This window comes from Lethenteron reissneri, chromosome 25 (genome assembly GCF_015708825.2).
Source record: "Lethenteron reissneri isolate LAM-NWPU_2019-01 chromosome 25, ASM1570882v1, whole genome shotgun sequence".
Taxonomy (NCBI): domain Eukaryota; kingdom Metazoa; phylum Chordata; class Hyperoartia; order Petromyzontiformes; family Petromyzontidae; genus Lethenteron; species Lethenteron reissneri.
The window spans coordinates 59,252-85,332 of record NC_083803.1 but is presented as its reverse complement, the minus strand read 5'-3'; the positions used below and the strand labels follow the sequence as shown (position 1 = coordinate 85,332).

General features: G+C 51.6%; 1 protein-coding gene across 1 annotated transcript in view; it reads left to right on the top strand.

Annotated features, from left to right (window-relative positions):
• LOC133346943 (platelet-derived growth factor receptor alpha-like) overlaps positions 1-26,081 on the top strand; it is a 60,265-nt gene that overhangs the window by 11,311 nt on the left and 22,873 nt on the right. The window contains exons 3-6 of the mRNA XM_061558765.1: positions 3,409-3,581; positions 15,994-16,174; positions 17,164-17,811; positions 23,965-24,092. Of these exons, the coding sequence (XP_061414749.1) occupies positions 3,409-3,581; positions 15,994-16,174; positions 17,164-17,811; positions 23,965-24,092 (1,130 nt within the window). The remainder of the gene's footprint in view (positions 1-3,408; positions 3,582-15,993; positions 16,175-17,163; positions 17,812-23,964; positions 24,093-26,081) is intronic.

Below are 26,081 nucleotides of genomic sequence, written 5' to 3'. Positions count from 1 at the left end.
CTCTCTGGTCGCACTCCTGAGTGGACCCACTGGTCGCACTCCTCCTGAGCCGACTCCCCCGGTCGCGCTCCTGAGTGGACCCTCTCGTCACACTCGTTCCTGAGTCGACCCTCCCGGTCGAGCTTCTGAGTGGACCCTCCCGTCGCACTCGTTCCTGAGTCGACCCTCCCGGTCGAGCTTCTGAGTGGACCCTCCCGTCGCACTCCCGAGTGGACCCACTGGTCGCACTCCTCCTGAGTCGACCCTCCCGTCGCACTGATTTCCAATGCTCAGGATCCTTTACTTTATGCCGAAAATTCCCCCTGGATCCCGCCCACAAGGCGGGGCTTCTTCCGATTTTTGCTGTGTCAGGATCTGTCCGTAGGCAGGTGTGTCCATGTGTCTGTCCGTATGTCCGTGTGTCCTTGTGTGCATCACTGACGGTATATTCGTTGTCACACTCCCTCCATAAACCCACGAGCAAACAATCAGATGTTACAAATTGCCTCGAGGTCGTCTCTCTGTCTGGGTGCAATATTATCTCTTGTCTGGCCTTCTTCATGAACCCAAAACACAGACGTTACAAATGTCTCATAGGCGTCTTTGTTCGTGTTGCACAACCTGGAGGGAGGGGCAACACTCTCTCCGACCCGGCGCACAAAGAAATGGTTAAAAGTTTTAAGTTAACATTTGTCCCTTACTATTTCACAGTTATGATTCTGTATGTAACCTAAGGTCTGTCGTTTCCCATCGTGGTGCTTGACTCAAGTGTAGGTGTTTCCCCGAGCGTATACACACTCCTATCCCGCGCTGCGGGGATACAAAGACGGCCGGGATCTCCCTTTCTCTCCGACCCTGGGTTTAACATCGTTTTTTATTATGTATTTATATTCGACCTGGTGGTGATTCATCCCGTTATCCTGGCTTTTCATAAGTTTTACTTTTGTCTTTTCATGCATATGCTTCGGGTCGAGTTGTATAGAAAGCATTAAAGTATGGAAATAACATTTCATATTGACTTAATGATGGTGATGGTTCAGTAGGCGTACTTGTGACCTGGTTTAATTGGAGTGGGTGTGAATATCAAACTTTAGCCTACCCTGTTGTTAAATTCCGACTTTAACGTTACTTTAATAGCAATACAGAATAATTGAGCTTTTTGTCTTAACTAGGCGAACGCGAACTTCTGGTGACCCCCGCAGCCGTGTTTTTTAGCTGGGTCTGCCCGCCTTGAGAGATATACAACATTTTTTTTAAATCAGCTCTCTGTGGCCCTCCAACCTTCTGCTCTGGGAATGTTATTCTTCATTTCAGGTCCAAGGCCTTCTTGGGTTTATCTATGTTTCCTCAGCTGCAGGAGAACAAGGCGTGCTTCTACCTCCCTTTCTGTGTGCACGTGTTCTAATTAGCTCGGAATCCCTAACACACAATCAGTGATGATTCCTGGCTTTCTGTGGTTATGACTTAGACAAGGGCGCCTCTGCTTCCTTTCACTGCCTTTGCCTTGAAGCAAGGTTGCAATTCTGTCATCCTAGCCCTCCTCTCGTTCATTACTTAACAACACCTGGTGTTTTGCAGTTTGGTGCGCTTTGGTGTGTTTCACTCATTAAAAAAAACAAGTAAAAAGATAATATATAAAAATCATCAAATATTATTAATCTCAATTATGGAAGAAGGGCTAGGATACAACAGGTGTGTAATAGATACTACTGACTCTATTGTGTGTAGGGTGTGTAGTAGATACTACTGACTCTATTGTGTGTAGAGTGTGTAGTAGATACTACTGACTCTATTGTGTGTAGGGTGTGTAGTAGATACTACTGACTCTGTTGTGTGTAAGGTATGTAGTAGATACTACTGACTCTATAGTATGTAGGGTGTGGAGTAGATACTACTGACTCTATTGTGTGTAGGGTGTGTAGTAGATACTACTGACTATTGTATGTAGGGTGTGTAGTAGATACTATTGACTTTATAGTATGTAGGGTGTGTAGTAGATACTACTGACTCTATTGTGTGTAGGGTGTGTAGTGATACTACTGACTCTATTGTATGTAGGGTGTGTAGTAGATACTACTGACTCTATTGTATGTAGGGTGTGTAGTAGATACTACTGACTATTGTATGTAGGGTGTGTAGTAGATACTACTGACTATTGTATGTAGGGTGTGTAGTAGATACTACTGACTCTATAGTGTGTAGGGTGTGTAGTAGATACTACTGACTCTATAGTATGTAGGGTGTGTAGTAGATACTATTGACTCTATTGTATGTAGGGTGTGTAGTAGATACTACTGACTCTATTGTGTGTAGGGTGTGTAGCAGGCACTACTGACTCTATTGTATGTAGAGTGTGTAGTAGATACTACTGACTCTATACTATAGAGTCAGTAGTGTCTACTACACACTATAGAGTCTATAGTGTGTAGGGTGTGTAGTAGACACAACTGACTCTGTTGTGTGTAAGGTATGTAGTAGATACTACTGACTCTATAGTGTGTAGGGTGTGTAGTAGATACTACTGACTCTATAGTATGTAGGGTGTGGAGTAGATACTACTGACTCTATTGTGTGTAGGGTGTGTAGTAGATACTACTGACTCTATTGTATGTAGGGTGTGTAGTAGATACTACTGACTCTATTGTGTGTAGGGTGTGTAGTAGATACTACTGACTCTATTGTGTGTAGGGTGTGTAGTAGATACTATTGACTCTATAGTGTGTAGGGTGTGTAGTGATACTACTGACTCTATTGTATGTAGGGTGTGTAGTAGATACTACTGACTATTGTATGTAGGGTGTGTAGTAGATACTACTGACTATTGTATGTAGGGTGTGTAGTAGATACTACTGACTCTATTGTGTGTAGGGTGTATAGTGGATACTACTGACTATTGTATGTAGGGTGTGTAGTAGATACTACTGACTCTATTGTGTGTAGGGTGTGTAGTAATACTACTGACTCTATTGTATGTAGGGTGTGTAGTAGATACTACTGACTCTATTGTATGTAGGGTGTGTAGTAGATACTACTGACTATTGTATGTAGGGTGTGTAGTAGATACTACTGACTTTTGTATGTAGGGTGTGTAGTAGATACTACTGACTCTATTGTGTGTAGGGTGTATAGTGGATACTACTGACTATTGTATGTAGGGTGTGTAGTAGATACTACTGACTCTATTGTGTGTAGAGTATGTAGTAGATACTACTGACTATTGTATGTAGGGTGTGTAGGCATATATGCCTACAAAATAACATTTTTGGAACCCTATTGGATCAACTTTTTATCCCCACATCCGGTGAGGGGGAGGGGTCCACTTTCTATAACTTCTTGATTCAGGCCTTCTGAATGGCTCTGAAAATGTAGTTGACGGACAAACGGAACGCCGGGGCCTTTATAATAGGTCTTCTCATTGCCGATATTCAGGCTGCTGCTGCTGTGCTCTGGATCTTCCACGCGTGAGCCCCAACGCGAGCGAGGTGACTGTGGAGGTCGGGCAGAGGCTGGCCGTGAGGTGTGAGGCCTCGGCCCGCGTGGTTTGGGTCGATCCTCAAAACGCCGCCGTCTCAACGCCGCCCGCAACCACAGCCACGGCGCAGGTGAGGGCGGTGGCAAGGGGCCCCCATCGGTGGCGTGCACCGTAGAAAGCGATCTTGTTGTTGTTGTCGTTGCTGTTGTTCTCCGCTTCCATGTTGTGTCATGTATGCGGTGTGTTGTTATAAAGAGCGCTTTATTATTACTACTACTACAGTAGTTGGCAATTGAGACATTTCCAAAAAAAATTTTTTGTCTTTCTGTTTGTTTCTTTGCTCCGACCTTGCGAGCTTTTTTGTTATTATTATAGTGCTCGTACCGACACGACAGCTTCTCGTCTTTCCTCGGTTCTTTATTCAATCCTATAGTTCCACATTTCTCCCGTCAACATCACTCAATGTTCCTCCGCTCGCTCGCTGCGCTCCGCTGGCCTCGCTTGCTCCCCTCTGCTCCTCCGGCGACTCTCCTCTCTCTCTCCAGCTCGGCTGCTCTTTGTTAACTCCGTCGTCCCACTCCGTCGTAACTCTCCGTAGTCCGTTACTCCGCTGCTACCCTACGCTGTACTCGCTCTATCCACTGCTACCCCCCGCGACGCCACTCGCCCCCCCCCCCGTGCCACGTGGTGGTGTTATTCCAGACACGCCGGCGCGAATCTCAGACAACAGACCCTCTCGTCCAATCAACGCCCTGCGTCCTCAATTACCCCCGGCCACCTGTGGCCCCCTTAACTATCACACCACCTTCATTTGTACAACAACAACGGTTAGTTAATTAGCGCCCTGTGTCATCGTTTGCCCTCACTGTCCGCCACGTGCACGCATACCAACCCAGCGCGTGACGCGTGTCTCCAGCACTACATCATCATTAGGCTTTGCCATAATATGTTGCCTGTGTAGTGACTGTACCTGTCACTGTCACGGCCGGTAATGTCATTGCGGGCAGCCCGGGTTGCGGGCTGCAGTACCAACACTAGCGGTGGTTGGGTGAGCGCTGGTTAGCGCGGACGCACCGCGAGCAGTGTGCGGTGCCGGCTCCCAGTGAGGAAGCGAGAGGGAGCGTCAGCCAGCCAGGGTTACTCTGGGGCATGACACTCTGGCTGACCTGTTGTCACGTGACCGGACGATACTGGAGGGGGGCTACCGGTGGACGGGGGCCAAGGGCGGTCACGTGGTCCGGGAGAGCTCTCGGGAACATTCGAGAAGGGGCCCAAGGAGCCTGGAAGGTGGGCGGGGCTAAGGGCGGAGCCAACCCCAGCCCGGGAGCATATAACGAGAGCTCCGTGAGGAGCTCGGGGTTCTTCAAGTGTTGGTGTTCGAAGATCCACGTCGGAAAGAAAAAGCCTCTAGCCACGCGGTCCGGGACCCCATTGGTGGTTCAGACCGGGATAGCGAACTGTGTCTAGTTCTGCCATAGCGTGGTTAGATGAGGATTCTAGACCTGAGCGTAGGTTGTGTTATGTTCGTGCTGTTATGTGAATAAATAGTGTTGCTCCCAAGATAGCGTCTGCGACTCAGTTGGACTCACTTCACCTGTACAGCTGACAACGGATTTGCAACACTTGGTTTTATTAATTAGTTCATCATTAGACCTTCTTTGCCAGTACCAAAATATAATAATAGGGTTTTTCCCCTTTTTTCTGGCAACAAAACTGAAACCTTTTTACAAGGAATCATGTGTGCACTAACCACAATATTTGTGGTCAAAATGCAAACAAAAAACACACTGATAATATATGCATTGTCCTTGAAACTGATTGGTCCACACTAGAGATGGCTTTCTTTTGAGCCTCGTCTCAATTGGTGCTAGACCTGAGGACGCCAAAAGGCGTACAGCTCAAAGACAGAGGAGGTCTAATGATGTAGCTGCTTACCCCGAGCCCTCATTACTTTGATAGTGCATTGTCTTTCAGTTTCAAGGACAATGCATATATTATCAGTGTTTTTTTTTTTGCATTTTGACCACAAGTATTGTGGTTAATGTACACATAATTTCTTGTAAAATGTTTCAGTTTTGTTGCCAGAAAAAAAGGGGAGAAACCTATTATTTTATTAATTATTATAATCAATGTTATGTTTGTTACCGAATATGCCTGATATGATGTTTAAAAATGAAAAAGTATATGATTTCTCAATACGATTAAACGTTTAAAACTGGATAGCTAACAGCAATTAAGTTAACATAAACATGTTAACATTCTCGAGCGATGCATCAGACTCCATTCGAGTGCGTGGGGTATCAATATTCAGTATCCAGATCATCTCGAAAGCCTCCCGTGCCTCGTGTGTGGCCACCCCCACTCCGAATCCCACCTCTTTCCCCGCCCCCTGTGAAAACGTACGCCGCTCTGTGCAAGCTCAGTTCTGCTTGCGCCTTCCTTCTCTATGTACGTCGCTTCCCCGGGTGTGCCACGGGTTACATGTGTAATGCGGGTGTAAACGGCCCTCCGGAGGTGCCGTCATGAGGGGAGGAGTTAGGTCACGTGGGGGGGAGAGGGGTTGAGTATAGAAGGAGGGGAACCGGAAGAGGATGGGGAGTGACGGGGAACCAGGAACAGAGAGAGGCCACGAAGGGCGAAGCGGAGGGTGGCGAGATCGCCACGAACACGGGGGAGCGAGGATCGGCACCGTTGGCCAGCGGTGACCGACCCGAAGCAGCGAGGAGGCTGCAGTCAGCAGCGGGGCTGCATACAGAGTCAGCAGCGGGTCTGCATACGGTAGCAGCCAGAGGGTCTGCACATAGGGGTAGCAGCGGGAGTCTGCATAGAGGTAGCAGCGAGTCTGCAGGGAGGAGGTTACAGTAGATGAAGCGGAGAGTCAGAGGGAAGAAGGAGCTATAATAGCAGTGAATAGCCGGGGGCTACAAATACAGAGTTATAACAGAGTGCCGTGTGGGTGAGGACGAGAACCCAATAAAAGACACGAAGACAGAAGGAAGTGTCCGAGTCCTTTTATTACACTGGAGTCAGAAGTGAAACGGCATGGCGAAACAACTGAGGAAAAAGAATATTCCATCCCCGGCGTCGGCTTCATCTTCGGACGACGACGATCTTCCTCCTGAGGTCGGCTTCACTTCGGCGGAGGGAGAGATCCGTGAGGGCCCGGGCGTCGAGGAGGTGGCCCCTTCGTCCGACCCATCTGCGTTGAAGGACGAAGATTTAAGATGGATCCGGATGGCGGAGCAACTGGCAACCCTAAAAACCGTCATCACAGAGTTGTGTGACCTTGTCACGCCAAGGGCGGCGTTGGAAGGTGATGGTGGTGATCGGCAGGAGCCCGGGTCGTCTTCGATGGCGCCGCCATCGGCCACGCGGCGTGAAGACGCCATCTTGGGCGTGGCGCACCACGGAAGGCGGGAAGCCGCCATTTTGGGGCCGCCGCGAGGATCGTCCGCCATTTTGGCGACACAGCGTTGCGACGCCTTGCTGAACTTACCGCCGGAAGAGTCAGCGACGGACGGAAGCAAGCCAAGGAGTCGCAGTCGTCACCTTACAACCGTCAAAGAGTTCTCCATCGGGGGCGATTGGAGTGCGTTCGCCTGCAGATTTTTGGCGGCGGTACGTACGGCAAGGTGGACGGACGCTGAGGCACTGGAGGTGCTCCCGACTCTTCTTGATGATGAGTCCGTTCGTTTTTTTCGCTCTATAAAAGCTGCGAAGAAGAAAACTCTGCGAGGGGTGTTCGAGGAAATGGCGGACGCGTACGAGCCACCGGATGACGCCCATCGCCGATTCGTGCAGCGGCAACGCGCACCTGAGGAGTCACCTGTAGCGTACAGGGGCGCCGTGTTGGAACTCGCTATGGCCGCTTACCCGGAGACGGAGCCTGACCTGCTGGAACCACTCATCTTGGGGAAGATGTTGGAGTTGTCCCGAGATCTCGGCATTCCCATGCAGGCGTGCGGTCACGAAAAACTCACGTCCCGGACCGCGGCCAAGTGTTTGGACGCCCAGTTCAATCTCCGCCGCTGGAAACAGGTGACGGCGTGGACGGGCGGTCCTGTCGTCGATGGGGGGGCCGTAGGGTGGGACCCTACGAAGGCCGTGTACGTGCCGGATGCGACCGGCCCAAAGGAGTTGTCGGCCGCCTCCACTCCGTGGCCGGCTCGAAGCGGGCCAGGGCCGCGGGCTCCGCCGCCGGCGCGGCCGCGTCGGGACGGGGTGCCCGCTGCGCGCCGCCCCGACGTCGACTGCTTCCGCTGCGGCCGTCGGGGCCACTATGCCAGGGACTGCTGGGCCCGGGTTCCGGGGCCGCCCCAGCAGGAGGCCTCAACAGCGGACGCCCCAAAGAAAGACCCTCCGGCACAGGCAAGTCGGTGCGCACCAGACACCCGGCAAGGCCTGACACCTCACTCATCGCCGTTGTTATGCGACGCGGATGTTGTAAAATACGGGAGGCCAGTATCTGAGCCTTGTCGCTCGATAACGCAGTGGCGTAAGCTGGCTCGGCGGGTTGTCGCGGCCGCTACCGGTTCGTCCACTGTACCTGGGTCCATCCAAGGGGTGGACGTACGTATTTTGGTGGATTCCGGTGCGTCCGCGACCATTATTTCGGATGTGATATTCCATCTTTTGAACATCCCACCGGGGGCCGTGAGGCCGGCTTACGCTTCCTGCATCGCTGCGAACGGGGGTAGTATGGGCATCGTGGGACAGGTGGACGCTAACATTTCTATCGGGGGTGTCTCGGCCTCGGGCGTTGTGTTGATTTCGAGGTCCCTGGCGGTTCCTTGCCTGTTGGGTACGGATTTTTTGGCTAAGATGCCCATTCTAATTAGAATCAATGAAAATTGCATAGAACTACCGGGGGGCCGGAAATTGGAATTTTTACCGTCCGCCTGGGGGCGACCGGCTCCTGTCGCCCAGGTGCAGGCGCTATCGGAAGTTTCGGTTGATATTCCACCTGGCTCTCAGATGCTCATTCCCTTACGATACCGGAAGCCGGTTCCGGGTCGGCAGGGTGCTTTTGGGATTTTGCTGTCGCCGTCCGCCGCGGTTACGGGCGGCTTAGCGCTGGTAGGGGCGCAAACTATTGTCCGTCCAGATCAGCGCCCGTTTTTGCAGGTGTTAAATGCGAGTGCTGAAAGCGTGTGTGTGCCAGCTGGTACCGTTGTGGCACATGCCACTACGGCGTTTACGGCCCAGAGTGACCTGCCGGACGGGGGGCTTGTGGGTGGTGTTTCACACGATGGAGGGGTTGATGATCGTTGGATCGCCGAATTATGTGGGGAAAATTCGGCCCTTTCCACCGAGCAGCGTTGTGCGATTCATAAATTATTATCGAGCTATTCCGATGTGTTTAGCTCGGACGATTTGGACTTGGGACGCACCTCGCTTCTCTCTCATCATATCGACACGGGGGACGCTGCCCCTATCCGGTTGAACTCGCGTCGGATGAGTCCGGCTGAGCGTGAGCATGTTCGAGGGGCAGTGGAAGACATGTTGAAAGCGGATATTATATCTCCGTCTAATAGCCCATGGGGCGCGCCTGTTGTGTTGGTTAAAAAGAAGGATGGTAAATTGCGATTTTGTGTGGATTTTCGGAAGCTGAATAAAGTGTCGGTGGCAGATGCGTATCCCCTGCCGCGTATGGACGATTCTCTCGACGCCTTGTCAGGGGCTAAGTTTTTTTCAACGCTAGATCTCTCTTCGGGCTTCTGGCAGCTCCCCCTTGACGAGCCCTCGCGAGAAAAGACAGCTTTCCGTACGCCGCAGGGGTTATTCCAATTTAACTGTCTTCCGATGGGGTTGAATGCTGCCCCTGCCACTTTTCAGAGGTTGATGGAGTTGGTGTTGACGGGGTTGCAGTGGGAGACATGTCTCATTTATTTAGATGATATTATAGTCTTCAGCCGCACATTTGATGAGCATTTACTGCGGTTGGAGGCTGTATTCGCCAGAATGCGTTCTGCTAATTTGAAATTCAAGCCTAAGAAATGTCATTTACTGCAACGCTCCGTTCGATACTTGGGACATATTGTTAGTGCGGACGGGGTGGCCACGGATCCAGAGAAAACTGCTTGTGTCCGGGATTGGGCAACCCCGGCCACGGTGGGTGATGTGCGTCGGTTTTTGGGGTTCGCCTCATATTATCGGAGGTTTGTTCCGAATTTCGCTACTATCGCCAGGCCTTTGCATCTCCTTACTGGGAAGGGGCATAAATTTGTGTGGGGACCGCCGGAGGAGGCGGCGTTTCGGAGCCTGCGCGATTTACTGGCTACTGCGCCGACGTTGGATTATCCGGATTTTGAACATCCCTTCATTCTGGATACTGATGCGAGTGACACTGGTATTGGGGCGGTGTTGTCCCAGTCAAAAGGTGGTGTTGAGCGTGTGGTGGCGTATGGAAGTCGGGTTTTATCTCCCGCGGAAACCCGTTACTGCGTCACTCGCAGGGAACTTTTGGCTATTGTGTTTTTTCTCCGACAATTTCGACCGTATCTGTACGGTCGGTCGTTTATTGTCCGCACGGACCATGCGGCCTTGCAGTACGCTCTTAAGATGGACCAGCCATCCGGACAATTGGCGAGATGGCTGGACACGTTGCAAGAATTCTCCTTCCAAATTCACCATCGGAAGGGTGTGCGTCACGCTAACGCGGACGCACTGTCCAGGTTGCCGCAACGATCCCCTTGTGCGTGTGCGTCGGGGACGCATAGGTGTGGACCGACTCAGCCCCCCCCTCAGCCTGTCGCGCTGGCAGTGGATGTTCTCGAAACTCCGCTTACACCGGGACCGGTTGATGGGGGACCGGCTGACGAGATTTTGCGTCTTCCGAGGTCTGTGTGGATTCGGGAGCAAATGTTGGACGATTCTTTGGTGTCGTTACGAAAACGAACGGAGAAGGCGGGTAAGGAACTCGGTGCGGGTGGTATTTCGGAAACTGCTCTCCGAGATGGGTTACTGATGTGGAGGGAAGGGATACAGGAACACTGGCGTCTCGTTGTGCCTGCGTCATTGCGGTACGAGTTGATTAGATCTTTGCACTGTGACACACTTTTACACCTGGGGGTGCAGAAAACCCTATTGACGCTGCAACGAGACTATTATTGGCACGGCATGACGACGGATGTCGTCGGTCACGTTCGCGCGTGTCCCGATTGTGCCCGCCGTAAACCACCTAAACATCCATATGTTCCGCCGATACAATCGATTAAAGTATCTCGGGTTAATGAGCTGGTGGCGTTAGATATTTTGGGACCCTTTCCGCCATCCGCTAAGGGAAATAAGTATTTACTGGTGGGGGTTGAGTACCTCTCTCGCTGGCCGATGGCCTGGCCTTTGCCTGACCAGTCAGCGGCGTCTATCACTGACGCCTTTCTATTTGGGTATGTAATGGACAAAGGGGCGCCGGAGAGGCTCCTTACGGATCAAGGACGTAACTTTTCGTCCAAATTGTTGGGGGAGGTGTGTGCGGCTCTTGGAACTAAAAAGATACGGACGTCCCCCTACCACCCGCAAACGGATGGTATGGTGGAACGGTTGAATCGGACTCTGTCCGCCATGCTGTGCCATACAGTCGGGGAAAATCAATCTGATTGGGATTTGCATATCCCTGGGGTGCTTTCGGCGTATCGCATGACGCCGCACGCGGCTACTGGATACTCGCCGTTCTTCCTTATGTACGGCCGTGAGAATGTGCCGCCGATTAATGAGCAGTTGGGAACCGGTGCGAGGGGGCCTGTTAAGCCTCTTCCTGAGTATATTCGGGACAACGTTCGCCGTGTCACTGAGGCGAGGGAAAGAGCCCGCATGGCTACAGCCAAAGCTCAGGCCAGGAATGAGCGGTGTGCCCGACGTTCGAAGGGGGAGTGCCCCTGGAAGAAGGGGGACCTGGCCTGGCTTCATTGCCCACAGGTGCGGCCAGGTACCTCTCCTAAATTACACAAACCGTGGCAAGGTCCGGTCCGCCTCATTGAGGTTCCCAACCCACAGTCGGCGCGTGTTCAGGTTGGTTCGCGGCGCTGGTTCGTGCATACATCCCGGTTGAAGCCATACATTGCCCCGCGGCCGGATGCGTCATCTCCCGAAGTTGCCTTGCCGGGGTCTGTTGCTGCCGACTCGCCCTTGCCTGTGTCTGCTGACCTTGCGAAAGCGCCTGTCGTACCCTTCACAAACAATGCCGGCTGTGACAGCGCAGGGAGGAGGACGTTCCGCTCGTGGGATGCCGACCGGTGCCGCGGAACCCACGGGACCTGCAGCTCTTCCTATCCCTCCGCGGACGCGAGTACGGGATGTCTCTGGACGCGAGCGGGACAGTGGCGGGCCTCCAATGGCGACGGAAGAACTTGCGCCCGTCGCCCCTAAAACCCTTCCACGTTCCCGCTCGGCGGGTGGGCTGCCGACCGTCCGGGACGGCCCGGCTACCCGTACTCGCTCGAAATCCCTCACGTTTCGTTAGATTGTGTTGTGTTGTGTTCATTGTTATATTGTTCTTGCATGCTTCGTGTCTTTTTACGTGTTGGCCCTTTACACCCGCATTGCTTTTCAGGTTGCAATTCAGCCGAGGTCGGCTGGATTTTCTTTATGGGGGAGGGTGATGTAATGCGGGTGTAAACGGCCCTCCGGAGGTGCCGTCATGAGGGGAGGAGTTAGGTCACGTGGGGGGGAGAGGGGTTGAGTATAGAAGGAGGGGAACCGGAAGAGGATGGGGAGTGACGGGGAACCAGGAACAGAGAGAGGCCACGAAGGGCGAAGCGGAGGGTGGCGAGATCGCCACGAACACGGGGGAGCGAGGATCGGCACCGTTGGCCAGCGGTGACCGACCCGAAGCAGCGAGGAGGCTGCAGTCAGCAGCGGGGCTGCATACAGAGTCAGCAGCGGGTCTGCATACGGTAGCAGCCAGAGGGTCTGCACATAGGGGTAGCAGCGGGAGTCTGCATAGAGGTAGCAGCGAGTCTGCAGGGAGGAGGTTACAGTAGATGAAGCGGAGAGTCAGAGGGAAGAAGGAGCTATAATAGCAGTGAATAGCCGGGGGCTACAAATACAGAGTTATAACAGAGTGCCGTGTGGGTGAGGACGAGAACCCAATAAAAGACACGAAGACAGAAGGAAGTGTCCGAGTCCTTTTATTACACATGGGTTTGTAAAGGACAAAACAGCAGCATTAGCATGTTTGTATATACAGAATGTTTTGGTTGGACCAGTGGCGGCTCCTGCAAAATCTCTCAGGGGGGGCAAATGTCTGGATGATTGATAAGGATAAGGTCCACCCATGCAATGAATAAATTAACAGCTTAAGCATGTAAAGGCAACTTCACTTCTTTAATATTAATGAAAAATAAAGTGACTCTTACAATACATCTTGATTGTTTATATACTCACTATTAAAACAAACCACTCAAGTTTATTTTATTAAAGATTCCACTAGGTAGCGATAAATTATATTGTTGGATGAAACGTGCTTACGTATGATGACGTTAGCACGTATGATGACGTAAGCACGTTAGGGCGAGCCCTCCCGGAGGCCATAGAGAATGCATTGGAGCGCCCCCGTTCGAAAAAAAACATCTTTCAATGTAAGTCTATGGGGCCACTCGGGGCGATTCTCGGCCGGAGTGAAATCGCCCCAAAAGAGGCGGTACTCCACAGAACGTGACATGACGCTGATTGGACTATATCCAGAGGCTGCACAGTGACGGCTAGCGTGACTCTGTGGTTGAATGACATTGGTGGTGCGTCGCCCAATCGCCCTAATGAAGAAACCGCCCCTGGGTTGGACATGACGTTCTCTGTGCACAATTACTTCAAGCCAGAGGTGTGGACTCGAGTCATGTGACTTGGACTCGAGTCAGACTCGAGTCATGAATTTGATGACTTCAGACTCGACTTGGACTTGCATAACAATGACTTTGTCCCACCTCTGCTTCAAGCCTCTGCTATTAAATTTACGTGTAAATTATGCTTCCCGTATTGCAATTGGTGGCGAACATGCAACTGAGTTGAGTCACGTTTCCTAGTTTACACAGCAGGCAATTATGAGCAATCAGCCTGCTCTGCGGGTGTGCGGTGGGCATGCCTCGTCTGAGTCAGTGGCGAGGGCAAGCAGATGCTCACCGTTAGGCCACATTCCCACATCGTGTCTAAAACTCATATAAAGGCATTACAGTAGACCCTCGATTATTCGCGTGCGGTTTATCCGATTTACGGATTAACCGCTCACCTGAGATTTTTACATGAGTGAATAACTCATGGCATTTCCCTTAAACCCAAATGAATAATCTAAAAACAGTTACACATTATTATTCTTTGAAATGTTTATTACAAGTCACGTGCATAAACCCCACAAATTTGTGCTCCGGATAATCCGAAATCCACGTGACCGCCTCTACAGTACAGTAGTTTCAGGTCTTTACAACAGTGGGCGGAGTTTGATTGACGTTGATTGGCGTGGCTCTGCCGTCCACTTAGTGGGCCGAGTCTTCTGCGCGGGAGCAGGAAAGTTGTTATCACTGAGCACGCGCATCAATTGCTCATTTATACCTTTATTCGTGGTTTTTGGCATCGCGATCCACGGAAAGTGGTTATTTTTTCGGATTATCCTTGCCATTAGCGCGGATAATCGAGCCTACTGTACTTTGAATATCACCATTTATTTTTTTTCTTGACAGATGTGATGTGTTTATGTATTATTAACTTATTTTGCACAATACGTAGCCAACCGTGCAAATCGGAGGTGCGGAATGATAGTTCATACTCACACATTTGTTGATGTTAACACTGGTGTGTTATTCAATTTATTGTCAGTCTCCCCTTTTTTGAGAAGAGCTCTGGGTAATAATGCCTTATCTACCAGTATTCCATTTAGGCAGCATTTGATTACATTTTGGTCACAGTCTTATTCTAGTCGAAATTCGAGTCGTATCTCAGTCTGTGGATTTCATTGAATCATTCACTTTATCTCGTCAACTAAAAGCAGTCAAAGATTTAGTCCACTCTTAGTTATTAAATGTTGGTGTGAGGGACGCACATCTGCCCCCCCCCCCCCATTACCAGGTCTGTACGCTGGTGCGTGGTATAAAAAAAGAAAATAAATCTTTGCAATAATTTTTTTATTTTCCTGAGATTCGCAACCGTGGTCATAAAGTTTGAGGGGAACGTCAACATCAGTTCTCGTGATGTCTAAATAGTCGGACGACGAATGTTATGAGCAGCTAACACGAAGCTTCACAGTCTAATACCATAAAGCAGCACCCAGCCTGATGCCCACTGTCTGCTGCTTGTTCCAAGGGCAAGATTTGACTCCTCGTGCCCTAGATTTGGTCGGACGGTTTTGCGATTCATTTCCAGAATCGTTTCTTGGCTGACGGTGGCATCAACATATTACGACTCGTGGTAGCCTACGTTTGAATGGCAAAGCAGCTGCTGAATCTCAAGCAACCGCTGATAGAGAGTCTGCACCTCACTCAAGGGCAACATCGCCAATACGCCCATATACAGCCGATTACCTAAATAACTTTACTAAAGTATCTTCACCCGCGTCTTCATTCAGACGAACGGAATCCCGTCACGGCCAGTTCTGCGTTGATCCTTGGTGCAGGGCAGCATTCGTACTCGTCGTAATGGATCACCAATCTCAACCGCTCACAGTCATCGTTGACTCCAGTAAATTCAACTCTTCGTTACAAAAATAATATTTTCGTCGCTAAGTTCATGACAAATATGAACGCTGCTGCCTGTATTCACGGCCCTGCGTTGTGTTGCAAGCGGTCCATGCCACGCCGTTGTGATCACAGATGGCAGCTGCTCCACGTTGTGCTCACTCGAGTGAGATGATCGGCTGGGATGACAGTGACCAGGATTTGAACTTGGCACTCGTATTTGGCAGCCTGATACTCTATCAGTTCAGTTAGATCCCGATCGATATGTACTCACGTACTTTATTAATATTGCTTATTTCGGAGTTTAAGTAAAATCATTAACCGGAATCCTTTGTAAAATACATTATCAAGTAGAATGTTGGAGTGAGGTGATGTTTTTCGTGGTAATATGGAAGCAGTGAATGCAATAACTGGAGCTAGATATCTTATTGATGGGAGACTGCCAGTGAATTCCAGTTGTTATCGCCTTGGGCTATTAGATGGCCAGGAGATGGAAGTACAGCAATGACATTTTGAATCTATCTGTGCGGAGCTTTGGGTGTTATCCCCTCCTATGCATAGATTTTCTCCAGATACTCCATTTTCCTCCCACATGCAACTTGTAAATATAATTTACCCAAATATTTAAAAATATATATTTTATCAGGTAAGGCCCACTGAGCTAAATAGCTCTTTTGCAGCAGCGACTTGGCCACAAATGCTCGCTCAATTAAGTGGCGTATCACGTGGAAATGTATTGCAGCCAAATACTGTTTCTATATGTGGAGGTGAAAACCAAACTCCGGGAACCTCATAAAAAGGTCTTCAGATTATGAGGCTTTCTTGTTGAACCTTTCTGCACGTCACAAAATTGTATGACATTATTGACATCTTCATTTTCAGACGGAAGCCATACCTGAATTCGGCTTGTTTTCAACTTGGCTACGAATTGAGAATGCGACGCTGCAACACAATGGTGTGTACACGTGTCAGTACCATCACGAAGACATGAGTAGATACGACGAAGCTGACGCCACTGATGGGACAGAGGCACGAGGTGCCACTGTGAGAGTTTATGTGCAAGGTAAGTTTCACGTCATCATTAATGTCACGACCATCATCATCAGCATCGTCCCCTGTGTCAATGAAGAAACGTGTTTTTACGACGGTCTTTTTAAGTTCGGTAAATGAGATGTTTTGTTCGCAAAATACGTTTTGTTTTTTGTTTAACTACGTGAATAATCCCTCGCACTTTGGGTTTTATATCTGACCTGCATCTCAGTGCTAAGTGCAATCACTCCCTATCCTCGACCTCAAATGGGTAACTTAAGGTGGCCGGCGTATTTCTCGCCACACCAACTCCTTGATAGCCTAAACAGTTGTTCACTGAACGTTCCTGTTATGGCAGCAGTGTTGCCACCTCTGAAGGGACAAAAAACGAGGACACGTCGTGGACATAAGAAGGCAGAAGAACAATGTGTAATTGGGACTGTTTTTCTGCAATGTTTTCTATTATGGTGAGCGCGCAAGTCCGATACAACGCGTCGATGGTTTCTTGGGGGAGATTTTCGGCGCTTGAACAAACACGTCTAGGTGTGGGGAGGAATGCCCGGTGCCCACCACCCTGAGGGGGTCTTCCGACGGGGGATGAGGGAGGGAAAGAGGGGTGGGGAGGAAGTAACCAGCATTCTAAGGGCAGATCAGGGGTGTGGGGAAGGAGGTGCAGAAGGGACATGCTGTGAATCAAGTGACATACTTCATGTGTTTGGGGTGACTATGTAATTGGGACTTTGAATGTTATTAATGGATTTCCCAAGGACAGCTACCTTAACAGGTAGACGGTACTGGGAAAACCAGGAAAAGTGGCAACCCACCCTGCCAATCCATCCGGTCAAAATGGGGAATCGTTTTCCTTTATTGACGGGAACACGGAACTCTTTCCCGACAGCGCGATACGACTGCCCTCGAGACGTCTCTGAAAAAAACGTTTTCCACTCGGAGTGATATTTCACTCGATATTAGGATTCCTCGCCGCAAAGGTTCCAACACTGCTCGTCGCCGTGCGCTTTCCAGACGGGCGCTCGCTGTTCGTGCCCTCGCGGAGTGAGCACGCGCAGGTGGTGATCGTGCACGCGGGGGACGTGGCGACTCTCCCGTGCCTCGTCACCTCGCCACGCACGGCGGTGTCGCTCCGTCACGACGCCGCCCCAGCAGCCGCCGCGCCTGGCAGCGGCAGCAGCAGCAGCATGCCGCCTCGACTGTCCGCAACCACGCACAGAAACAACGTCGCAGTGGGAGAAAGTGTCACCCGCCAGATGCAACGTAGCGCCCAAACGCCGCAACACCAAATTGCCACAAACCAAAGTGCGCACTCCTCAAACACCCCCAGCAATGCACTTCAAAAGCAGCCGCTCCCCATCGTGAACCCTGCTGATTACATCCAAAAGCTCGAAGACAAAATTAATGGCAAAGCCGGAGTGCCTCCTTCCAATGCTATGGCGAGCACAGGGCCGTCTTCGAATGTCACAACCGTCCACTCCACCGAATCCGGCGGAGTGTCGTTCGCTGCCGCGGTGCCGAGTGCGGGAACCCCCCGGGCAGCGTGGTACGTGCCCGGCGTGGGCCTGCAGGCGAACCTGCTGCCCGGGCGCTACCGCTGCGTCGCACGTCTGGAGGGACGCACGCAGGAGTCGGAAGAGTACCACGTGATGGTGCTCGCAGGTGCGCAGCGCAATCACCTCCGTCCACACCGACTGCAGCGCAACCGAGGAATGTCACGGGGGGGGGGGGCCCACAAAAAAACTTGATAACCCACACACAATCTTATTGTCCATCTAGCAGCATTTCGTTGAGAGTAGTAGGAAGAAGTGGATAAAGGAAGACATCTTTTGAGTAGTTATTGGGTAGCCAGCCATCTGTGTGGGGGAGATGACGCATGGTGATGACAATTTCGGAAATGGGTTGTAAAGTGTTCCAATGAGGCCTGCGTAGATTATCTTTAAAATTGTAAATATGTGGATTATCAATTTTTTTCCCAGGACACGCCTCTAATGCCGCATCATTTTCATCGACAAGTGGAATTAAAATGTCGGTTTCAGTGTAATGCATCAGACATTAATCTCATAGAAGAATATGTGTGCAAATACCCACCGTAGTGTGTTGAGATTGGTGTTATTTAAAAAAGGCCAGTTGTAAGGTTATTCAGAAGAGTACTATTTGGTTCTTTCGGTAAAGTCACGTAGGTATAAAATAAAAAAAATCACGACGTTTCGGGTGCAACACAAGCGTCCATCATCAGGTGGGAAAGCGTGGTCTACTGCTGAGGCAGACTGTTTTAAACAGTGTTGCGCCTGAAACGTCGTGATTTGTTTTATTTTCTACCTGCGTGACTTTACCGAAAGAACCAAAGAGTATGGATTCCTGCAGTCACGAAAGCTTCAAATCAAGATTATTCAGAAGAATGTCTGGAAATGGTTCTCGGAACTGCTCTGTTTAGATTTCCAAATGGATTCTCTGTTTCACGACACTCATCTCATAGCGCACCGGGAACACAACCAGGGAAACGACAGAAAGAACATCTAAAGATACAATAATTTCACCTGGTAGTTATACAAAATAATAAATTACATCTCCGGTGATATCAGCTCCACATTGAGACACAATTGATCTTTCCAGTATCGTATCTGTTTGCAAACTAGCAGACGCAATGCCATGAATACCAGCTCACTGCATGTGGTACACATTAGTGCTTAAGATGTGCTGACGGGCACAATACCACTCCAGTGAGATGTGTGTGTGAGTCTCCTGGTGTGTCTGGCTGTGTGTGTGTCTCCTCGTGTGGCTGTGTGTGTGTGTCTCCGCCTGTGGCTGTGTGTGTGTGTCTCCTCGTGTGGCTGTGTGTGTGTCCTGGTGTGGCTGACTGTGTGTGTGTGTCCTGGTGTGGCTGGCTGTGTGTGTGTGTCTCCGCCTGTGGCTGACTGTGAGTGTGTGTGTCTCCGCTGACTGTGTGTGTGTGTGTCCTGCTGTGGCTGTGTGTGTCTCGTCGTGTGGCTGACTGTGTGTGTCCTGGTGTGGCTGTGTGTGTGTGTGTGTGTCTCCTGGTGTGGCTGACTGTGTGTGTGTGTCTCTTCGTGTGACTGTGTGTGTGTCTCCTCGTGTGGCTGTGTGTGTATCTCCTCGTGTGGCTGACTGTGTGTGTGTCCTGGTGTGGCTGTGTGTGTGTCTCCTGGTGTGGCTGACTGTGTGTGTGTCTCTTCGTGTGGCTGTGTGTGTGTCTGTGTCTCCGCCTGTGGCTGTGTGTGTGTGTCTCCGCCTGTGGCTGTGTGTGTGTGTCCCTGCTGACTGTGTGTGTGTTTCTCCGCCTGTGGCTGTGTGTGTGTGTCTCCGCTGACTGTGTGTGTGTGTCTCCGCCTGTGGCTGGGTGTGTGTCTCCGCCTGTGGCTGTGTGTGTGTGTCTCTGCTGACTGTGTGTGTGTCTCCGCCTGTGGCTGTGTGTGTGTCTCTGCCTGTGACTGTGTGTGTGTGTCTCCGCTGACTGTGTGTGTGTCTCCGCTGACTGTGTGTGTGTCTCCGCTGACTGTGTGTGTGTCTCCGCTGACTGTGTGTGTGTGTGTCTCTGCTGACTGTGTGTGTGTCTCCGCTGACTGTGTGTGTGTCTCCGCTGACTGTGTGTGTGTCTCCGCTGTGTGTGTTTGTCTCCGCTGTGTGTGTGTGTGTCTCCGCTGACTGTGTGTGTGTGTCTCTGCTGTGTGTGTGTGTGTGTCTCCGCTGACTGTGTGTGTGTCTCCGCTGTGTGTGTGTATCTCCGCTGACTGTGTGTGTCTCCGCTGACTGTGTGTGTGTCTCCGCTGACTGTGTGTGTGTCTCCGCTGACTGTGTGTGTGTCTCCGCTGACTGTGTGTGTGTGTGTGTTTCCGCTGACTGTGTGTGTGTCTCCGCTGTGTGTGTGTGTCTCCGCTGGCTGTGTGTGTGTCTCCGCTGACTGTGTGTGTGTCTCCGCTGACTGTGTGTGTCTCCGCTGACTGTGTGTGTGTCTCCGCTGACTGTGTGTGTGTGTCTCCGCTGACTGTGTGTGTGTGTCTCCGCTGACTGTGTGTGTGTCTCCGCTGACTGTGTGTGTGTCTCCGCTGGTTGTGTGTGTGTCTCCGCTGGCTGTGTGTGTGTCTCCGCTGGCTGTGTGTGTGTCTCCGCTGGCTGTGTGTGTGTGTGTCTCCGCTTACTGTGTGTGTGTGTGTCTCCGCTGGCTGTGTGTGTGTGTGTCTCCGCTGACTGTGTGTGTGTCTCCGCTGACTGTGTGTGTGTCTCCGCTGACTGTGTGTGTGTCTCCGCTGACTGTGTGTGTGTCTCCGCTGACTGTGTGTGTGTGTGTCTCTGCTGACTGTGTGTGTGTCTCCGCTGACTGTGTGTGTGTCTCCGCTGACTGTGTGTGTGTCTCCGCTGACTGTGTGTGTCTCCGCTGACTGTGTGTGTGTCTCCGCTGACTGTGTGTGTGTCTCCGCTGGCTGTGTGTGTGTGTCTCCGCTGGCTGTGTGTGTGTCTCCGCTGACTGTGTGTGTGTCTCCGCTGACTGTGTGTGTGTCTCCGCTGACTGTGTGTGTGTGTGTGTTTCCGCTGACTGTGTGTGTGTCTCCGCTGTGTGTGTGTGTCTCCGCTGGCTGTGTGTGTGTCTCCGCTGACTGTGTGTGTGTCTCCGCTGACTGTGTGTGTGTCTCCGCTGACTGTGTGTGTGTGTTTCCGCTGACTGTGTGTGTGTCTCCGCTGTGTGTGTGTGTCTTCGCTGGCTGTGTGTGTGTCTCCGCTGACTGTGTGTGTGTCTCCGCTGACTGTGTGTGTGTCTCCGCTGACTGTGTGTGTGTTCTCCGCTGACTGTGTGTGTGTCTCCGCTGACTGTGTGTGTGTCTCCGCTGACTGTGTGTGTGTGTCCGCTGCCTGTGTGTGTGTGTGTGTCCGCTGACTGTGTGTGTGTCTCCACTGACTGTGTGTGTGTCTCCGCTGACTGTGTGTGTGTGTGTCTCCGCTGACTGTGTGTGTGTGTCTCCGCTGGCTGTGTGTGTGTCTCCGCTGGCTGTGTGTGTGTGTCTCCGCTGACTGTGTGTGTGTCTCCGCTGACTGTGTGTGTGTCTCCGCTGGCTGTGTGTGTGTGTCTCCGCTGGCTGTGTGTGTGTCTCCGCTGACTGAGTGTGTGTCTCCGCTGACTGTGTGTGTGTCTCCGCTGACTGTGTGTGTGTCTCCGCTGACTGTGTGTGTGTTTGTTTCCGCTGACTGTGTGTGTGTCTCCGCTGTGTGTGTGTATCTCCGCTGGCTGTGTGTGTGTCTCCGCTGACTGTGTGTGTGTCTCCGCTGACTGTGTGTGTCTCCGCTGACTGTGTGTGTGTCTCCGCTGACTGTGTGTGTGTGTCTCCGCTGACTGTGTGTGTGTCTCCGCTGACTGTGTGTGTGTCTCCGCTGGCTGTGTGTGTGTCTCCGCTGGCTGTGTGTGTGTCTCCGCTGGCTGTGTGTGTGTCTCCGCTGGCTGTGTGTGTGTGTGTCTCCGCTTACTGTGTGTGTGTGTCTCCGCTGGCTGTGTGTGTGTGTGTCTCCGCGGACTGTGTGTGTGTCTCCGCTGACTGTGTGTGTGTCTCCGCTGACTGTGTGTGTGTCTCCGCTGACTGTGTGTGTGTGTGTCTCCGCTGACTGCGTGTGTGTCTCCGCTGACTGTGTGTGTGTCTCCGCTGACTGTGTGTGTGTTTCCGCTGACTGTGTGTGTGTGTGTGTGTGTCTCCGCTGACTGTGTGTGTGTCTCCGCTGACTGTGTGTGTCTCCGCTGGCTGTGTGTGTGTGTGTCTCCGCTGACTGTGTGTGTGTCTCCGCTGACTGTGTGTGTGTCTCCGCTGACTGTGTGTGTGTCTCCACTGGCTGTGTGTGTGTCTCCGCTGACTGTGTGTGTGTCTCCGCTGACTGTGTGTGTGTCTCCGCTGACTGTGTGTGTGTGTGTGTCTCCGCTGACTGTGTGTGTGTCTCCGCTGACTGTGTGTGTGTGTGTCTCCGCTGGGTGTGTGTGTGTGTGTCTCCACTGATTGTGTGTGTGTCTCCGCTGACTGTGTGTGTCTCCGCTGACTGTGTGTGTGTCTCCGCTGACTGTGTGTGTGTGTGTCTCCGCTGACTGTGTGTGTGTCTCTGCTGACTGTGTGTGTCTCCGCTGACTGTGTGTGTGTCTCCGCTGACTGTGTGTGTGTGTGTCTCCGCTGACTGTGTGTGTGTCTCCGCTGACTGTGTGTGTGTCTCCGCTGACTGTGTGTGTGTCTCCGCTGACTGTGTGTGTGTGTGTCTCCGCTGGCTGTGTGTGTGTCTCTGCTGACTGTGTGTGTCTCCGCTGACTGTGTGTGTGTCTCCGCTGACTGTGTGTGGTGTGTGTCTCCGCTGACTGTGTGTGTGTCTCTGCTGACTGTGTGTGTCTCCGCTGACTGTGTGTGTGTCTCCGCTGACTGTGTGTGTGTGTCTCCGCTGACTGTGTGTGTGTCTCCGCTGACTGTGTGTGTGTCTCCGCTGGCTGTGTGTGTGTCTCCGCTGGCTGTGTGTGTGTCTCCGCTGGCTGTGTGTGTGTCTCCGCTGGCTGTGTGTGTGTGTGTGTCTCCGCTTACTGTGTGTGTGTGTGTCTCCGCTGGCTGTGTGTGTGTGTGTCTCCGCTGACTGTGTGTGTGTCTCCGCTGACTGTGTGTGTGTCTCCGCTGACTGTGTGTGTGTCTCCGCTGACTGTGTGTGTGTGTGTCTCCGCTGACTGCGTGTGTGTCTCCGCTGACTGTGTGTGTGTCTCCGCTGACTGTGTGTGTGTTTCCGCTGACTGTGTGTGTGTGTGTGTCTCCGCTGACTGTGTGTGTGTCTCCGCTGACTGTGTGTGTGTCTCCGCTGGCTGTGTGTGTGTGTGTCTCCGCTGACTGTGTGTGTGTCTCCGCTGACTGTGTGTGTGTCTCCGCTGACTGTGTGTGTGTCTCCACTGGCTGTGTGTGTGTCTCCGCTGACTGTGTGTGTGTCTCCGCTGACTGTGTGTGTGTCTCCGCTGACTGTGTGTGTGTGTGTGTGTCCGCTGACTGTGTGTGTGTCTCCGCTGACTGTGTGTGTGTGTGTCTCCGCTGGGTGTGTGTGTGTGTGTCTCCACTGATTGTGTGTGTGTCTCCGCTGACTGTGTGTGTCTCCGCTGACTGTGTGTGTGTCTCCGCTGACTGTGTGTGTGTGTGTCTCCGCTGACTGTGTGTGTGTCTCTGCTGACTGTGTGTGTCTCCGCTGACTGTGTGTGTGTCTCCGCTGACTGTGTGTGTGTGTGTCTCCGCTGACTGTGTGTGTGTCTCCGCTGACTGTGTGTGTGTCTCCGCTGACTGTGTGTGTGTCTCCGCTGACTGTGTGTGTGTGTGTCTCCGCTGGCTGTGTGTGTGTCTCTGCTGACTGTGTGTCTCCGCTGACTGTGTGTGTGTCTCCGCTGACTGTGTGTGTGTGTGTCTCCGCTGACTGTGTGTGTGTCTCTGCTGACTGTGTGTGTGTGTGTGTGTCCGCTGGGTGTGTGTGTGTGTGTCTCCACTGATTGTGTGTGTGTCTCCGCTGACTTTGTGTGTGTCTCCGCTGACTGTGTGTGTGTCTCCGCTGACTGTGTGTGTGTGTCTCCGCTGACTGTGTGTGTCTCCGCTGACTGTGTGTGTGTCTCCGCTGGCTGTGTGTGTGTCTCCGCTGACTGTGTGTGTGTCTCCGCTGACTGTGTGTGTGTGTGTCTCCGCTGACTGTGTGTGTGTCTCCGCTGGCTGTGTGTGTGTCTCCGCTGACTGTGTGTGTGTCTCCGCTGACTGTGTGTGTGTGTGTCTCCGCTGACTGTGTGTGTGTTTCCGCTGGCTGTGTGTGTGTCCACAGTCTCACAGCTCCATCCCGTGGTGGACTCGCCACGTGCCGTGGTGCGGCGTGGCGACACGATCACGCTCACGTGCACCGTGACGGGCAACGACATCGTCACGTTCACCTGGAGACACCCTCGCAAGCCGGTATGGCACTTGTACTTCGGCCATTATTATTATCATTATGTGCGCTTCAATTCTTATCTTATCGAAACGCAATTTTATAGCGCCTTAGCTAAGGCGCTTTACAGAGAATTCCGACCGATAAAACACGTGGATGTGATGGTGGAGATGAGGTGAATGAAATGGATGAGAGGAAGCAATGGGGGCGAATCTGTGACGATTCGTGAATTCGGTGAAAGCGAAATTGATGACAGTGAATTATGATAAATGGATTGAATTAATGGGGAATGAGTGATAGCGACACACAGTCACGACGGCTCGGAGATGTTCTTCTCCCTCGCCTGGGATGCACGAGGTCGTGGGTTTGATCCCAACCCTGACGCCTGCTGCTGTAGATTTCCCGTGGTCACTTGGATTTTTCTCCGGCTCCTCCGGTTGTACCCTCCACATTTAGAAACAAGCGTTTAGGTTATTTGGTTGGTATACATTTCCACATGATAAGCCACTTCGTTGAGCGATCATTTGTGGCCAGGTCGCTTCTGAAAAATAGCTCTATACATCTCAGTGTGCCTTACCTGGTAAAATAAACATCGTTTTTATTTATTTATAATGAGAATTTGAAGAGGGAACAGTAACGGTGGTGGTTATGAGGGGGAGATTAAGGGGTCGTGGGGTGAGTTGGAGGTAACAATAAACTAGTGAGAGAAGGTGACTGACTGCTGAATGTGGAGAGGGACGTTGGTTCCAGTGAAGGGGGGCGAGAAGAGAGAAAGAGTGAAAGCGTGGATTGACGATGTGGAATTGTCATTGACGAGCAGTGAGTAGAAGTGTCAGGATTCATTACCCGATAAATGCCCATTGGGCTTATTTTGTAATGTACACTTTGTGATTAATCTTTCATTTGGGCTATAAGACTCAGAGGGGCCAACTTACGCTCCGCCAATTCCCGCACCTCCGATTAGCACGGTCGGCTGCATATGGTGCAAAAAAAGTTCAAAATACGGTACATACAAAGCATGTCATGAGCATGTTGGTAACTATTGCTGTATCTCATGCTCACAAATAACTTAGAGGGGGAGGGGGGCGACTGTGGGGGGAGGGGGGGGCTGTGGGTAGAGTACCCCCCACTTCGAAAACCAGGACTTTGACCGGCAACATTGCCACTGTTTGAAGTTTTACGCAACGATGTTGAACATTGGGGTTTTATTGTGAACTTCCCTAAGACAAGATCGACGACAGTTGGAAATAGGAATGTAGTGAAGGACTTGACGTGGCAATGTGCCATGCATATTTACGCAGGCATGTGCCATAATGCACAGAGGGTTGCAAGAATCAGATCAAGCGACGTAGACCTTTAGCAGGGAATGCTTTCTTGATGGTCTAATCACATCAGTTTGGAAGAGTACAGTGGTCACCCCGAGTTGCAAGGTGAGGGATTGAGGCTGGAGTGATATCTGTGTCACTATGCGATGTCAAAACATGCACTTTAAATCAAGGGAAAGAAGGCTCCTAACCTCTGCACACAGGGACATTCAGAGGTTACTCGTAGTTATGTAATGGGTTCTGGAGACACTTGTAGAGGTAACTTCTTTATTACAATACAACACTCCAACAGTCCTGATACTCTGTTACAGCCTAGGAACACGGCCTAGGAACACAGCCTAGGAACACGGCCTAGGGGCACAGCCTAGTCTGGCTACGCTTTCGGGTCCTCCGGCTACAATTACCCTAGGGGAGGCTACCTGACCCGACCCAGCCAAGGTGCGGGTCTAGACTCTGGCTTCCTCAGAACTCGCCCTTACAAGGACGTAGAGCCGGGAGTCCCAGAGTCCCACCACTGGCCCGCACAGCGTCCCGGTCCTTAGAAGGACAAGCGGGACGAGGGGGTCCAGGGTCCTAGCTGGCTGGTCTTGGGCCTTGAGCTGCGACTGGCCCCCGATCGGCCAGGAAGTGGCCCTTTTATGCCTCTTGCCCATCGAGGGGTGGGGTTGTGTGTGCCCCCAAATACCCCAC